The sequence below is a fragment of the Lepidochelys kempii genome, chromosome 10 (assembly GCF_965140285.1).
Source record: "Lepidochelys kempii isolate rLepKem1 chromosome 10, rLepKem1.hap1, whole genome shotgun sequence".
In the NCBI taxonomy this organism is placed as follows: domain Eukaryota; kingdom Metazoa; phylum Chordata; order Testudines; family Cheloniidae; genus Lepidochelys; species Lepidochelys kempii.
Window position 1 is genome coordinate 647,276 of NC_136389.1, and position 18,100 is coordinate 665,375.

Below are 18,100 nucleotides of genomic sequence, written 5' to 3' on the forward strand. Positions count from 1 at the left end.
TGGCGGGGACGAGGCGGACTCAGACCAGCCGAGTCATCGATGTCAGCAGGCGACAGCGGCGAGCGCCGAATCCTCGAGTCCGCCCGGAAAAGGGGCCAGGCGGGGCGGGCCAATCAGGGCCGGCGGGGTTGTGGAGGGGGTAGTTTGGACTTGGGAGGTAAGTGGGGGGCAGGGAAAGTTGTGGGGAGGGCATTGGGAGGGGGTAGGGTAGGTTGTGGGGGATTGGAGGAGGTGGGGTAGGTGGGGGGCAGGGAAAGTTGTGGGGAGGGCATTGGGAGGGGGTAGGGTAGGTTGTGGGGGATTGGAGGAGGTGGGGTAGGTGGGGGGCAGGGAAAGTTGTGGGGAGGGCATTGGGAGGGGGTAGGGTAGGTTGTGGGGGATTGGAGGAGGTGGGGTAGGTGGGGGGCAGGGAAAGTTGTGGGGAGGGCATTGGGAGGGGGTAGGGTAGGTTGTGGGGGATTGGAGGAAGTAGGTTTGGGGTAACATTAATCCCCTCATTTACAATGTATTTACAATACAAGAGCAGGGGGTTGGACTAGATGACCTTCAGGGGTCCCTTCCAACCCTGATATTCTATGATTCTAAAGTCAAGGCCACATGTGCATGAGACCTGAAAGAGCAAGTGGGCAGGAGGAACCTCAGCATTTCCCAGGCCAGCTGTGTGCCTGGGGGCTGGGCCTCACAAGCCATCTTAGTAACACTCCAGCCCTGGGCAGTAGAGAGTGAAAGTTACCTCCGTCGGAGGACTCTTTTTGCCCAGTGTGACATGAATTTGGAGGATCTCAAATCATTTCATAGCACGGCAAGCAGCCATGTCACAACTGAGTTTAAGTGGGTGCCCCCTTCAGTCAAGAGGCCAAAGATCACAGAGTCTGAACTGTTACCTCTGACAGAATGTCCTGGGGAGCCCTGTGGCCCATTGGCAGGGGGCAGATGAAGCTTTGGATGGAGAGGGCTGCAGTAGCTTTTGGTCAATTCACTTTAAAGACAGAGTGAGCCCCAAACACACTGTAAACCTTTTGTGAATTTTCTTAATCCAGTCCCTAAAGCTGTTGGTAAGACTATGCCCCTGGCAATATACCCTCTGGCTGGTGATAGTGTTGAGAGTTTGGGGAGTAACTGAACTCTCACATCTGTGTGGTGTGAATAGAAAAGTTACAAGTTCTGTTCCTGGTGCAAAGGCTACTTCCGTCTTGCAGCATATTGTTTCCTGTGGCATCATTTGGCATTGGTTAGAAAGGCCAGGGAGTAGAAACAGTATTCCATGTGCCAATGCTGAAGAAAAGTAAATAGTTCAGGATTTTAACATCTTTTATTATATGCCAGTATGACTGGCAAATGTGGGCAGAAAGTAAAGGAGTACTTGTGGCACCTTAGAGACTAACCAATTTATTTGAGCATAAGCTTTCGTGAGCTACAGCTCACTGTGTGTATAAAAGATCTTCTGCACTTTCCACAGTATGCATCCGATGAAGTGAGCTGTAGCTCACGAAAGCTTATGCTCAGATAAATTGGTTAGTCTCTAAGGTGCCACAAGTCCTCCTTTTCTTTTTGCGAATACAGACTAACACGGCTGTTACTCTGAAATATGGGCAGAGTTACTCAGTACACAGAAGGGCTTAGGGCAGTGGTTCTCAACCAGGGGTATGCAGAGATCTTCCACAGGTTACATCAACTCATTTAGGTATTTGCCTCGTTTTACAGCAGGCTACATAAAAAGGACTACTGAAGTCAGTACAAACTAAAATTTCATAGAGACAGTGACTTGTTTTATACTGCTCTATATTATTAGACATTGAAATGTAAGTACAATATTTATATTACATTTGATTATTTTATAATTATATGGTAAAAATTAGAAATTAAGCAATTTTTCAGTAATAGTGTGCAGTGACACTTCTGTATTTTTACGTCTGATTTTGTAAGCAAGTAGTTTTTAAGAGAGGTGAAACTTGGGGTACTCAAGGCAAATCAGACTCCTGAAACGGGTAGAGTAGTCGAAAACTTGAGTACCACTAGCTTAGGATAACTAGTATTTATCACTTTGCCCTAATATTTCCTGCCTCTTTCTTACCTGGCTGTGGGTTTTCTCTCACTGAGGATGGTGTCCCAAGAGGTGGAGAAGGGTTCAGTGGGATGCTTTTATTTAGCACTGTCATAAATATAAAGGGAAGGGTAAACCCCTTTAAAATCCCTCCTGGCCAGAGGAAAACTCCTCTTACCTGTAAGAAGCTAAAGGTAACCTTGCTGGCACCTGACCAAAATGACCAATGAGGAGACAAAATACTTTCAAAAGCTGGGAGGAGGGAGAAAAACAAAGGGTCTGTGTCTGTCTGTATGCTGCTTTTGCCGGGGACAGAACAGGAATGAAGTCTTAGAATTTAGTAAGTAATCTAGCTAGGTATGTGTTAGATTATGATTTCTTTAAATGGCAGAGAAAAGAGCTGTGCTGAATAGAATGACTATTCCTGTCCGTGTGTCTTTTTTGTAACTTAAGGTTTTGCCTAGAGGGATTCTCTATGTTTTGAATCTAATTACCCTGTAAGGTATCTACCATCCTGATTTTACAGAGATGATTCCTTTACTTCTATTAAAAGTCTTCTTGTAAGAAAACTGAATGCTTTTTCATTGTTCTAAGATCCAAGGGTTTGGGTCTGTGGTCACCTATGCAAATCGGTGAGGATTTTTACCAAACCTTCCCCAGGAAGTGGGGTGCAAGGGTTAGGAGGATTTTGGGGGGAGAGATGTGTCCAAACTACGTTTCCCAGTAAACCCAGATAAAGTTTGGTGGTGGCAGTGAAAATCCAAGGGTAAAATAATTTTGTACCTTGGGGAAGTTTTAACCTGAGCTGGTAAAAGTAAGCTTAGGAGGTTTTCATGCAGGTCTCCACATCTGTACCCTAGAGTTCAGAGTGGGGAAGGGACCTTGACAAGCACACAGACCACATGCTTGGCCTTTTGCAATCTCAGTAGACAAGACAGTATTATTCAGATAAAAATGACCAGAAGATGGATTGAACCCCAAACTGTACCAACTATTTTATTGATTGTAATAATAATACCTAGCCTTTATATAACGCTTTTTTCCAGTGGATGTCAATGTGCTTTCCAAAGAATGTGCGTACCATTTCCCCCATTTTACAGATGGGGAAACAGAGGCACTGAGAACTTTACTACCACTCTTTTATTTGGCTAGTACAGTGGCATAATGTATGCAACGTTGTATTTTGTATCTGAAAGAGTCCTGGGAAGTAGCGATAAGGTTCATAACAAATACCCTAGAACATCAGTGTTAAGCCCTATGTGCATTCTGAGCTAAAACTTGATAAATATGCTTGTTTGCCCTAATATAATTTCTTGTCTCACTGGTATGTTCACTTTCCCCAGGAAGGGGATAGGATTAATCCTAACTAAAGCTATATGCGGAACTCCTACAGGTACCTGTGAAGTTGAAATCTTATTTGGAATCTTTTATATAAAGATCAAAATAATTTGTGCTGTTGGGAACTTATTTTTCTTTCTTCAGAATGAGATATGGATTGATTTGATAGAAGGTATTCACAAATGTGCGTATAGATAAATATTTTGCTTGAATGTGTGCATCTAATTGCAGTTTATTCCTTCTGCAGCTTTCTAAACGTAGTGTAACATTTCAATGGCTACCCAGATGACTGATGGTCATCGACGGTTCCTGCAGGTGCTGATGTCTCATGGAATAATGGAAGGGTCGGTGGCTAGAACATTACACAGGGACTGCTGTGAAATCCATAAAGGTTAGTGTCATTTCCTTAGAAAAATAGCAGTGTAGTGAATGAGAGAACAGAGTAAAATTGGGCTTTCTATTGCAACCTTCATATGTTGTACCAATAAAATAAAAACCAGCAGGATCTTATTAAAGGGAAAAAGGCAAAATACCACATTTATTGTGAATACAGAAAGAATCATAGTAAGCAGTTAGTTATAGCTATAACATTCCATTCAATCTCATATTTATTCTCACATTCATTCATTCATACAAACACACACACACACACACACACACACACACACACACACACACAGGTTCTGCAAGGTTGTTATCATAGTTAACAGCCTTAGAGTTGCTCATGCCAAGTCACTGGCCAGGTGGCCTGGACATGAGGAGGGAGCAGGGCCTTGTCAGATGCTCATCTGATGCTCCTGGAAGTTGGTTTGCAGAATCAGACCCCAAAGTTCTCACTTTTTAGAGTCTATTTTTATAGGAATTTCTTCCTATGCCAGTCTATGGGAATTGCTTCATCATGCTGTTGCTGAATCAATCAGCAGATAGCACATTCCTGACGGCTCCAAGATGTTATCTTGTTCTTTGGTTCTCCCATCCTTGAGGCTGTTGGGTGGATTCCAGTCTGCCCTCCGGGGCGGGGGGGTCCTCTGGTTATTTCCACTTGACGCCTTCTTCAGCCGATGGACACTGGATTCTTAGGCTGGCACCTCCCTGATCATTCAGTTATTATCCACACCAAGCATCCATCCACATACATCCTCTATCTCTATTTTAATCACAATGGTTAATACAACAAAAGGGCGGGGAGTCTCTGGGTGCTGTTTCTGTTGTTAGAGTATTGCTTTGAGTCTCTCTCTCTGTGAATTGCTTTGAGAACAGACTCTGTCTTAGAATGTACTAACACAATTAGCAGCTTGCAAGTTTCACACATAGAGGGAGAGAAACAGCACCAAAAACCAAGAGACCTCTTAATTAGTAATACCCTGGAATTTAAACTCTGGGGAATCAAACTCATTTGTGATTTTAATACAGAACTTCTTTAATATGATCCAACATAATCCCCCTTTTGACACTAAGATTTATAATCGTCAGTGTCACTTTCTATGTAGCCTATTCAAGAGAAAGTACTGTGAGGCAATTTGAGTTTGTGATTCCAATTCATGCCACATACATGATCCTAGTGATGTATCTTTACTACAAGGTTCTGGGGCAAGGGGCAAGGTGAGGCACACCCACTTTTGAGGAGTCCATTCGGTACAATCTCTAGTGTCCAATAGCTTCCCTCCCTCCCCAGCTCACTGGCTCAAGGTCCAGGGTAGCCAAAAGGATCCCATGTGTAATATGGGGAGTGGGTTAACCTTCAATACCTTTGCCTCCAGGGACTGTTGGTGTGCAATTTTGACAACAATTTCTCCCATTAACAAGTCTGGTTTACAATAGTGGAAACATATTGCATCCATTCATATTGATAAGTGTCAAACAATGATCTCTTTCTTTTTTAACAAATGCATCAAACCCTTAATATTTCCCAATATGACCCAGAACATTTTGTGTTCCAAAGTAGCTAGTGCAAGTATCTGCATTTCAGTGCATCCCATAGCTATGGCTGTGTAGTTCCCTATTTCTAAATATTTTTTTTCTTATGGATAAGCCATGTGGTAGTATTAAGCCATTACTAAAGATTCCATCGGCCTTTTAGGTTACCCAGACCAATTTGGACCAAGTCTACATTGGCATGTACTTGTTTTTGTATCAGGCTGTCCTGTAGCTGGGACAGAAAGCTTAATTTATTTTTAAGTTCCTGCAGGTCTTCAGTATTTTTTTTTTTTTAAAACACACAACAGTGCTAGCAACAAGACAAAACACAAGACAAAACATAGAACACAGAACACAATTTCTATTGTGACAGTAGATTCATGGTATTGGGTTGCTTTTCAGCTGGCAGCTTTTCCTGATTTTCTGAAAGACAAAAAAACATGTTTCTACCCCTTTTGGGGTGGCAGATTATTGCTTAAAATATTTCTTTTACAAATACCCTTGCTGATTGCAGGCAAAACAGAGAAATTGCCCCCATATTTTCCTGTTTTTGTTCTATAGGCAGGCCAGGTTTCAAAGGCTTTTATCTTTTAAGGGTTATGGGGAAATTATCCCACTGTTTAGTCATTAAATCCCTGAGTTTTCCTTCTTATACAGCAGACCAAATTTATAATGTTTTTCCTGCTGTGTTAAGCTTTAAGTTTTATTTACAGGTAATAACTGAGAAGCATCATTACCATACGACCTTAAAGGATTTTTCCAAAAATCATACACACTATACGTTGTTACAGGGATACTTATTATCATTAAATTTATTAAAATTATCTTGTTATCCCATGCCTTTTATTTAGACAATTTGTTTGCTGACCAGGTATGTCCTTTATCTGCAGCTCCTTTGTGCTGCTAGTTCTTTCCTTCCTTTATCATTTAGGTAATTTGCATTTTCACAGAAACTTCCTGCTTTTGGATTTAAAGCCATCAGCAGCTCAGAGACTCTATCTTAAAAGGGACACAATCAACTTTCACCAGAGTTTTGATTACTTTTAACTTCTGCTTCCAAAACACACAGCAATCTGAAAAAGAAAACCCAACCTATTGTGGCTCCCTTTGGAGCCCTAATAGCATTTTAATTAAGTAGCATGGTATGTTTGCATTTCTTTTGCCCCTTCTACAATATACCCTGCACATGTTCTGGGGCAAATGCACATTTCTTCCATAGTTTAACTTCTATAACATTATCCAGATCCATTTTTACATAAGGTGTCACTTTTTCTTTTTTTGCTTACAGAGTTTTCATGTACCTTTATCAAAGTGACAGTCTGATTACTCAGAGCCATTTTAAGACTCAGTGTTTCTAACATTGCTTCTTTTTGTTTTGTGCACCTCACCTCTGCTGTTGCTTCAGAGAGGCACTGTCTTTTTTAATTTTTTTTTTACTACAACTCTCATCTGCTATTTTGTTACAAAAACAAACAAACAAAAAACAAACAAAAAGAATCCAAATTTTTTTTTTTTATATTCTCCTGATTTTGACTGCCCTGCTGCAGCCACAACTTAATAACATTTTAAATTTTGTAAAGCAGTGAGTTACCTTTTAAGGGTTAAATGCCAAATCCCAAAGCCAAACAACACTAATTACCTGTGTCTAGCAAAAAGGTCTGTCAGTTTTGCAACTTTGAATTAAAGAGTCAAATGGATTTTTAGTGGCATTATTTAAAACAAAAACAAAACTAACTGGTCCTTAGAACTTGACATATTTACACACACACAGACAGATACATACACGTTTTCTTTTCCTTAACATCCCTTCCACACTGCTCTGTTTTTTACATCTTACATTCCCTTTATACATTTGAGGCAGTTAAGTTCCAATAGAACCCTCTTATGTTCTTTTAGCAAATTTGACTAAATTGTCCAGTCAAATGATTTTAATCAGATAGTTTATTTTTGCCTGGCTAATTTACAGACATTCCTTTGGAAAAGGGCCCATTTTTCTTTCAGAATGGCTGCAAAGAAACCAAGAATGCTCTAACACTTTTCCTTTTTAACATTTTCGGTTAAAAGTTGTTTGGGTGAAATACAAAGTTTAACTGCTTAATTCCCTCCAGCCTCTGCAGAGTTAACTTTTTTTTTTTTTTTACTCTCTTTTCTCTTTGTAATTATGCCTGGGGGTGCCGTACATAGGACCTTCTCCCCCTTTACCTGCCTCTCTCCAGCCTCTGCAGAGTTAACTTTTTCACTCTTTTTGTATTCCTGGAGTGCCTCTTTCACTATTTTCATCTGGCTTTGGATATTTGTAGCCAGCACCTTCCAATTGTCTGCTCCCTTTTCCGTTTGTGCCTTTTCCTCTTTACATGAAAACAAGCGGAGGGAAGAATCCTTACATGCCTCCCACAACAACCAAATTGCTGCTGCATCTCTTTTGGCAGCACTAGAAGGTTTGTATATGAGGATATACTGAGCCAATCTATCCTCTAGGTCCGAAATAGTGCAGACATCAGCTAGGGCTTGTTTAGTCCAAGGACTGTGCCCACATTTTTGAAGGATTTGTTTAAAAGGTGTAATTTCTTTAACAAAAGGTGAGGTTGGAGTTCCTTCTGACTCCATTCCTCCCTCTGGTACTGGCTTACCCTGTTTTCTTTTAAACATCTTAACATGGATATTTCAATCTCTTTGTCACTGCTGGTATTACTTAGCAAGTGACACAGCCTAGATTCTGAAATCATAGCTTAATCTATGCGTTTTTCCCCTGCTACCTTCTCGGAGGCCAGCAGGTCCCCTGCTACCTTCTCGGAGGCCAGCAGGTCCCCTGCTACCTTCTCGGAGGCCAGCAGGTCCCCTGCTACCTTCTCGGAGGCCAGCAGGTCCCCTGCTACCTTCTCGGAGGCCAGCAGGTCCCCTGCTACCTTCTCGGAGGCCAGCAGGTCCCCTGCTACCTTCTCGGAGGCCAGCAGGTCCCCTGCTACCTTCTCGGAGGCCAGCAGGTCCCCTGCTACCTTCTCGGAGGCCAGCAGGTCCCCTGCTACCTTCTCGGAGGCCAGCAGGTCCCCTGCTACCTTCTCGGAGGCCAGCAGGTCCCCTGCTACCTTCTCGGAGGCCAGCAGGTCCCCTGCTACCTTCTCGGAGGCCAGCAGGTCCCCTGCTACCTTCTCGGAGGCCAGCAGGTCCCCTGCTACCTTCTCGGAGGCCAGCAGGTCCCCTGCTACCTTCTCGGAGGCCAGCAGGTCCCCTGCTACCTTCTCGGAGGCCAGCAGGTCCCCTGCTACCTTCTCGGAGGCCAGCAGGTCCCCTGCTACCTTCTCGGAGGCCAGCAGGTCCCCTGCTACCTTCTCGGAGGCCAGCAGGTCCCCTGCTACCTTCTCGGAGGCCAGCAGGTCCCCTGCTACCTTCTCGGAGGCCAGCAGGTCCCCTGCTACCTTCTCGGAGGCCAGCAGGTCCCCTGCTACCTTCTCGGAGGCCAGCAGGTCCCCTGCTACCTTCTCGGAGGCCAGCAGGTCCCCTGCTACCTTCTCGGAGGCCAGCAGGTCCCCTGCTACCTTCTCGGAGGCCAGCAGGTCCCCTGCTACCTTCTCGGAGGCCAGCAGGTCTGGTTTAACCTAATAGAAATGCCTAGCTCACTAGAGCTGGCGGTGTGCACACCAATATTTACAATAACTGAGGTTTTTTACCAATATTCCCCCTTTCGCAATTCTCCACCAAAATGTTGTACCAATAAAATAAAAACCAGCAGGATCTTATTAAAGGGAAAAAGGCAAAATACCACATTTATTGTGAATACAGAAAGAATCATAGTAAGCAGTTAGTTATAGCTATAACATTCCATTCAATCTCATATTTATTCTCACATTCATTCATTCATACAAACACACACACACACACACACACACAGGTTCTGCAAGGTTGTTATCATAGTTACCAGCCTTAGAGTTGCTCATGCCAAGTCACTGGCCAGGTGGCCTGGACATGAGGAGAGAGCAGGGCCTTGTCAGATGCTCATCTGATGCTCCTGGAAGTTGGTTTGCAGAATCAGACCCCAAAGTTCTCACTTTTTAGAGTCTGTTTTTATAGGAATTTCTTCCTATGCCAGTCTATGGGAATTGCTTCATCATGCTGTTGCTGAATCAATCAGCAGATAGCACATTCCTGATGGCTCCAAGATGTTATCTTGTTCTTTGGTTCTCCCATCCTTGAGGCTGTTGGGTGGATTCCAGTCTGCCCTCCGGGGGGGGGGGGGGTCCCTCTGGTTATTTCCACTTGACGCCTTCTTCAGCCGATGGACACTGGATTCTTAGGCTGGCACCTCCCTGATCATTCAGTTATTATCCACACCAAGCATCCATCCACATACATCCTCTATCTCTATTTTAATCACAATGGTTAATACAACAAAAGGGTGGGGAGTCTCTGGGTGCTGTTTCTGTTGTTAGAGTATTGCTTTGAGTCTCTCTCTCTCTGTGAATTGCTTTGAGAACAGACTCTGTCTTAGAATGTACTAACACAATTAGCAGCTTGCAAGTTTCACACATAGAGGGAGAGAAACAGTACCAAAAACCAAGAGAGCTCTTAATTAGTAATACCCTGGAATTTAAACTCTGGGGAATCAAACTCATTTGTGATTTTAATACAGAACTTCTTTAATATGATCCAACACATATTCTGGGTATCCCAAAGTGCTTTCCGGAGCTACCAGTTAGGTAACATGTTGACTTTGTAGGCAAATTGTGTGCTCAGCAGTAGTACACACCTAGCCTTACCAAGACCTCTTTTACTCAGGAAAACATTGGTCAGATCATTAAGGTTATTACTGACACTGACCCATTTAAAACTGGGATCTCTCTCGTTTTCCTGGTCAGAAGCCAGTGAGATGGGCAGAGGGGATCTTGTTTTAATGCTCTAATCCAGGACTTTAGAACTCTACATGAGCAGCAGAGGTTCACTTGCACAGATCTGATGGCAGGAGTGGGGCCTAATTATACAAGCAGAAACAGCAAAACTGACTATAAATACACAGTAACAGCTGAATGAAAAGGAGATTTTCTTTAATTTCTTTGAACTACCGTAGTCAGGGTGTTATGTAGGCAGAAATATTTCAGAGAAGTGTGCTTTTTAAATGGGGAATTTAGTAGGTCCTTTCCACATGAAGTAACATGTCACTAGTTCCAGATTGCAGTGTTAAATCTGACTAACAGATGTGCATCAGCCTCGGTTTACAAACAGCTGCATTCCTGGCTAGCATATACCCTGTAGAAAGTTACATTAAAATAATGTTAATTGTGTAAACAGCCCAAATAAAAACAAAGAAATTTAGGGTTAAACCAATTCAAACCTCACCAAAAACATGTAAAAGCTTTTACAAAAATAACAAGGAGTCCGGTGGCACCTTAAAGACTAACAGATTTATTTTGGCATAAGCTTTTGTGGGTAAATAACCACTTCTTCAGATGGGTGGGTAAAAAACCACTTCTTCTGTTAGTCTTTAAGGTGCCACCGGACTCCTTGTTGTTTTTGTGGATACAGACTAACACGGCTACCCCCTGATACTTTTACAAAAATAGTGTCTTTAGATCTGCATATTTAAAACTTTATTCATATTTGCAATTAACAGTTTTTAAGTAATGCCTTTTTGGCAGTGTTAAATTTGCCACTTCATCCTTTATTGGAAGGCTTTTCTTTGGAATTTTATATAACATATTTGCCTGGGGGGAAAAGTATCTCTCAAGGCTAAATCTTTCCACCAGATTTAACTACATATTCACTAGTCCCTCTAGACACAGTAGTGACCTCTGTACATTATAAAACAGGAATTTTGGTTTTGTGCTTTCAGTTTAATTTGAAGTTCTTTTTCAGTCTTCAATGGTATAGGAATGTGTAATCAATTTAGTTTTGATGTTTCAGAACTGCTTACTATCTGTATTATACCTTCACTAATTTTGAAAATGTGATGGACAAACTGAAATTAAGCTGAAATGAGTAACATTTTTAGTTAATTAGTAATTTTTAGCAGTAGGTGATACAATCTGATAAAGTGAAAACTAAACTGCTGCTTGCAAAACAAAAACTGAAAGCGTCGAAGGTCACAAGACCTACATCTTTCACATATTTGCAAACAAGACTAATTGGAAAGTAATTAGTACAAAGATATCTACAGGCTTAGGTCTGTAGATGCTTCTGAACCTGAATAGCTTTACCAACTGATGCTACTCCTCACGTGAGTAAAGAGTGTAGGATTGGGCTCTAAGGCAGCTTCTGAAAGTTATTAAGATAAGACAGTTTTGGGTAGAAAAAAGTTAAGTGACTTGTTTTGTTTAAGAAAAAAGCCTAGTCCTCTGGATCGAGAGGAGTCAGCTGAATTGGTTCAGGCACCTGATAAGGATGCCCCCAGAAGCTTCCACTGGAACTTTACTGGGCATGTCTCACTGGGCGGAGGCCCCAAGGCTGACCCGGGACACAGTGAAGGGATATTATCTTCCACCTGCTGGGGAATCCCCCAGGAGGAGCTGGAACCTGTTGTGGAGGAAAAGAAGGTCTGGCCCTCCCTGCTTTCTATGCTGCTGCTGCAATCCTCACCAGGAAAAGCGGCATAAAGGAAAAAGATGACTATGATGATGGAATCCAGGTAGCTCTAGAATATTAGTTGGCTTAAATCTTGGCTCAAATTAAGTTGGTATGCGGTAGTACAGCATACCAATGCCTCTTAAGGTACTTTCTTGTTTTTCAGAATCTCAGATTTAATGGGAAAAAGTAACTCTCTAGCTGTTATGACTGCAAAGAAAACCTCAACACTGTGAACTGAATACAACCAATGCAGAAATACCTACACGAGTCTGCAGAGAGCCTGGAACGATAGCTCAGAGGGTGAACTGCCCCTTTCATCTTAGTGAGGGGTATGGGTTTGTCTACATGGAGGAGCTTTTGTAGAATCAGCTAGGGTTTGAATTTTAAAGCACGCTAACCCCCCCCCCCCATGGGGAGTTATTCTGCACTAAGGGTGCTATTTTGTGGTTTAGTTTAATCCACTTCCAAAGTAAAATCTATTCCAGTCTATTTCCCCATGTAGACAAGCCATAACTCAGGTGCCCAACGATAATTTAATTATCACCATTGTTCCCTATGTGAGAAAGGGGAAGGAGAGATCACAGAACTGCTCAATCTACTGTGAACTACCTTTAATTTTAGCACTATTGGTGGGGTGGTGTTTGGGAGATACCACTACTTATTTTTGTTCCTTAATCAGAATGAGCCCAGCAATGTCAGTGGGCATATTTAAACCCCTCAGAAGGGGAGCCAAGCTAAGGAGTCCAGTGAAGCTCAGAGAGCAGGAACAATCCTATTTTAAAACATTTGTGCAATCTCCCATGAGCAATATCTTATTGTGGTGACTAACATGAGTAAAACAAGGGAGAGTACCATTGCTTCCCCTATACCCCTCAAATTCAAAACTGGCTTAATTTTTTTCCTGAAGACACACAAGTCATTGTGCCTTGTTTGATAAAGATATGTATTGTAATTAGCAGAGATGTCCTGAACCAGAGGTCTGGATCAGAGCAACATTGAACATTACAGCAAACTTTACAACTTGGTCCCAGTTCTGGTATTTCCAGTAGAGATAAGAAAGTGTCATTACCACTATACAAAGCACTGGTGAGATTTCATCTGAAATACTGTGTGCAATTCTGGTCTCCTGTGTTCAAGAAAGATGGATTCAAACTGGAACACGTCCAGAGAAGGGCTAATAGGATGATCAGATGAATGGAGAATCTACCTTATGAGAGGAGACTTAAGGAATTTGGCTTGTTTAGCCCAACATAACAAAGGCTGAGGGGAGATCTGATTGCTCTCTGTAAACACATCAGAGGGATAAATAACTCTTCTCCCTCCCTGGCATTTAAGTTAAGTGCCAATGTTGGCACACATGGATATAAACTGGCCGTCACCATGTTTAGGCTTGAAATTAGATGAAGGTTTCGAACCATCAGTGGAGTGAACAGCCTTCCATAGGGGCAAAAAACCTAACTGGTTTCACAACTGAGCCGCTTAAGTTTATGGAGGGAATGGTATGAGGTTGCTGACAATGGCAAGTGGCCCACCTGCAACTGATAGTAGCAAGTATCTCCAATGGCTGGAGATGGGACATTAGGTGGGGATGGCTCTGAGTTACTACAGTGAATTCTTTCCTGGGTGTCTGGCTGTTGAGTCTTGCCAACATATTTAGGGTCTAACTGATGGCCATATTTGGGATCGGGAAGGAATTTCCCCCCCCGGTCAGATTGGCAGAGGCCCCGGGGATTTCCCATCTTCCTCTGCAGCATAGGGCATGAGTCACTTGCTGGTTTAAACAACAGTAAATGGTGGATTCTTCATAACTTGAAGTCTTTAAATCAAGATTGGCTGAGTTACTGAAGTCCTCAAGAGGTTATGGGACTATTAGAGGAGTGGGTGTTTGAGGTTCTGTGGCCTGCAATGTGCAGAAGGTCACACTAGAAAGATGATCGCTATGATACCTTCTGGCCTTAAAGTCTATTTCTAGGCCAGTGAACTACAGTGCAGTAAAAGGTTTCAGAGTAGCAGCCATGTTAGTCTGTATTCACAAAAAGAAAAGGAGTACTTGTGGCACCTTAGAGACTAACAAATTTATTTGAGCATAAGCTTTCGTGAGCTACAGCTCACTACTTCAGTCAGATGAATGCATCCGATGAAGTGAGCTGTAGCTCACGAAAGCTCATGCTCAAATAAATTTGTTGGTCTCTAAGGTGCCACAAGTACTCCTTTTCTTAGTGCAGTAAAAGTTAGTTAAATAACTTATCAGAAAGGGTCATCTGTCAGGAAGATTTCCTGACAACAGAGTAGCACACCATAAAACTCCCACCTTCTAAGTACAGTGTATTCAGTCTATATATATACAGCTAGTGTGGGATAAAAAAGGTTGTGAAATTACTCAGATGTGTAGGAGTTTTAAAATGTTAACCACAATAAATACTCTACCTTAAAGGCCATGTGCCAAGTCAGGAGATTTTGTGAACAAAAGGAACCTGTACTTGAATCATTGAATAAAACATGATTTTACTTTCTTTACATTCATTTCTTGAGCAAACACAGCAACGTGACAGAGCATTGCTTCCAAGGGCAAATACATTATGATTTTCCTTGTTTTCTAACAGCATCTAAATAGACCTAGTCAGTATATGCTTTATTTATTGTAGCATTACTGATGTATACTAAACTAGGAAGTGTAGCATTTAATGTAGTTCTTCAAAGTTCTCTATATTCCTGGATATGGACTTCTTTATTGAAGCAATGTGTCCAGATGCACTGGATGTCGTTAAAGTGTAGTATCATAATATCCTTGAGATCACACCAAATCTAACATGCTATAGAATTAGCATAATTCAATTCAATTAAGCTAAAGGGTTAACCTCCCATGTCTATATCATCAGATGGTTGTATTCCAAGTGCTAGGACATTAGAGTGTGAAATTGGTTTTAAGTGTAAGAGGACACAAAAACAGCCCCTTTCAAATTCATAGAATATCAGGGTTGGAAGGGACCTCAGGAGGTCATCTAGTCCACCCCCCTGCTCAAAGCAGGACCAATCCCCAACTAAATTATTAGGAACCAAGTTGTAATGGGGTTCTGCTCACCATAGGTGCACCTTGTGGCTGGGTCTGGAATTGGCTTTCACCTGGTTTTGCTCCTCCTTCCATCAGTTGCTCACAGTGTGACCTCTCTCTCCATGACTCAGGGCGCTTCCTCTTCATGACCTAGCCCTCCAGCCCAGTCACTGTATAGTACTCCCCCTTCTTCAATAAAGTTCCACTAGACAAGCTGTCCATATGCTATCTCAGGTAGTCTTCTATTCCAAGAATAGGTCCAGTGGCTGGTAGGGGAACCCAGGTCTACCGACTACTTCAAGTTCCAGATCCTATGACTGAGCAGACCTAAGCTGCTAATCATAGACCTGTTGCTGTTTCCCTGGGCTCTGTCCTACCCCATCTTTTTATCTCCTGGCTTATCTTTGGGTTTATCATGGGAGCATACTGTGTGCCTCATGGCTACCTCACCCTTCCCAGCCTCCCTAGTGCAGGATAGAATTCTAGGGCTTACTCTCCCCCTGGATTTCCTCCTTGTCCCTGGACAATTGCCTTTCCATCTAGGAAGTGACTGCACAGCCCTTTACTGCTCTCACTTCCTGTCTGTATACTCCTAGCCCTGCTTCTGCAACAGGTGAGGTTCATCTGTAAGTAGTGCTTATCAAGCCCTGGCCTCCCTCCAGGTGCAGCATATACAGTTAACCCAGTCAAGGCTTGTGTGAGGCAAATACTCCATCACAGTTGTGCAATAGCTGACCTGTGGAACCATAGCTAGATGAAGTGATCACATTCCTTTCTAATGTTTGTCACGCTCACTTTTTCCATCATATTTCAAATTATTTTGTAAGTTTTTGGGGGTAGGGAGCATCTTTCTGTATGTATGTACAACACTTGTCTTAGTGGGGCTCTGATCCTGATTGGGCCTTAGATCGCTACCATGAATCAATAACTCCAGAAGTGCTTTTAGAGTATATTCATCGGTAGGATTGGAACATATGAGAGAGAGTGCTCCACATGTCCACTGATGTGTCTCTGGACTCACTCCCAGCACCCGTCATGGTGGTGCTCAGAATGACTGACTATTTTAAAACTTCAGTTAAAACAGAAATATGCAGGGTTGTTCAGGATAGAATTGTTTTATGTCCGATTCTGTTAAAGGGCCTTTTGCCGATTAAGCTGTGGTGTAAGTCTCTCCAGTGTATAAAACACATTGTAGCAAACCTGAGCGAGCAAGGCAAACAACTGCAAACATGACTCAAGCTGTGCTCTTACTATCCCTATAATGTCCTCAGCAGTTTGTGGGGGAAGCCTTTGTCACTCCTGGTCACCTCTGTAATACCCTCTCCTCTTTCTAAAAATCTAAAGACCTGTATTTGCATTGTGTGATAGAGCCTAGCATGAACCCTTGTTAAGGTGCTTGCTTTGGTAGAAGATGGTGTGGAGGAATGGCATTCTTTTCTGAAAAGAACTGTGATCCTCCCACCTGCTGTTTCCTCATTTTGGGCTGGGGTATTTTAAGCCAGTGGGTCTCAACCTTTCCAGACTACTGTACCCCTTTCAGGAGTCTGATTTGTCTTGCGTATCCCAAGTTTCATTTCGCTTAAAAACCACTTGCTTACAAAATCAGAAATAAAAATACGGAAGTGTCACAGAACGCTATTACTGAAAAATTACTTACTTTCTCATTTTTACCATATAACTATAAAATAAATCAATTGGGATATAAATATTACATTTCAGTGTAAATTATGTAGAGCAGTATAAACAAGTCATTGTCTGTATGAAATTTTAGTTTGTTCTGACTTTGCTAGTGCTTTTTATGTATGTTGTAAAACTAGGCAAATATCTAGATGAGTTGATGTACCCCCAGGGATATACATACCCCTGGTTGAGAACCACTATTTTAACCTACCCTTGACCCCACTTGCCTCTTCAACTACTGCCCCATTTCTGTTTAATTTCTCAATTCATTAAGTGAACTGACTACAATCACTGTTTGGAGTTCCTCTCCTCCAAGTCCATCCTAGACGTTCCCCCAGTCAAGCTTCCACCTTTCACTCCACTGAAAACTCTCTTGCCAAAGTCTCTAATGACCTCTTCTTAGCCACTGCTTAGAACCAGTACTGCATACTCATCTTCCTTGATCTGTTAGCTGCCTTTGACACTGTTGACCATGCTCCTCTTCTTTAAATCATGTCCTTCCTTGGCTTCCATACCTCTGTCCTCTCCTGGTTCTCCTCCTACCTCTTTAATCTTCCCTTCAGCATGTTCTTCGGAGGATCCGTCTCGTCCTCCCTTCACCTTTGTGTAGGTGTTCCACAAGGCTCTGTTCTTTGTCCCCTAGTCTTCTCCTTCTACACCTTATCTCTGGGTAATCTCATCCATAAAGACAAATTCAATAACCATCTCTATGCTAACGACACACAGATTACCTCTTTACTCCAGACCTGTCTCCTTCTGTCCAAACTAAAATTTCATCCTGTCTCTCAAAAAGAAAAGGAGTACTTGTGGCACCTTAGAGACTAACCAATTTATTTGACATCTCCTTGTGGACATTTAACATTTAAGCTCAGATTGGCTAAAACAGAGCTGCTTTCCTCCCTCCTTTCCAAGTCTAGCTGCCTCCTTTCTTGATCACTGTGGACAATACTGTCATCCTGCCTGTAACTCAGGCCCATAACTTGGCTGTTGTCTTTGACTCGGAAATCTCTATAGGTCCTCACCTCTAGGCTTTGTCTAAATCTTATCTATTCTTTATGCATCACACCTCTAAGATATGGCCTTTCTTATCCATCCACACAGCTAAAACTCTTGGCCAAGCTGTCATTACCCCGTCTCTGGATTCCTGCGACACCCCTTTCTAGCCTTGACAAATTAAATCTTTCCCTACTCATATCCATTCCGAATGCTGCTGTAAAGATCACTTTCCTAGGCCATTGCTTTGACCATGTTGCCCCTCTCTTTGCATCCCTTTACTGTTCCCCCTTCTCTCTCACATCAAACACAAGGTGCTTGTCACTTTCTAGGCCCTTTGTGGTCTAACACGCCCACCCTCCCCCCAGCTATTATCTCCAGTTTGCTATCCTGATTTTGATCCTCGCCTATGATCATCCCCTGGTGGCAGCCTCCATTGCCCACTTACTAAGTTTTCTTGCAAAAACTTTTGTGCTGTTTTTCCCATGCTGCCCCTCATGCTTGGGAGGAACTCCTCATAC

General features: G+C 42.5%; 1 protein-coding gene across 5 annotated transcripts in view; it reads left to right on the forward strand.

The window, feature by feature from the left end:
• NSMCE1 (NSE1 component of SMC5/6 complex) overlaps positions 1-18,100 on the forward strand; it is a 44,495-nt gene continuing 26,395 nt past the window's right edge. For 2 of the 5 annotated variants that reach the window (XM_073361593.2, XM_073361595.2), the window contains exons 1-2: positions 3-157; positions 3,630-3,773. In XM_073361593.2, the coding sequence (XP_073217694.1) occupies positions 3,656-3,773 (118 nt within the window). In that variant the 5' untranslated portion in view covers positions 3-157; positions 3,630-3,655. Of the gene's footprint in view, positions 158-1,704; positions 1,803-3,629; positions 3,774-18,100 lie in introns of those variants that run through there. The other 3 variants (XM_073361594.1, XM_073361591.2, XM_073361592.1) reach the window with 3 other exon arrangements.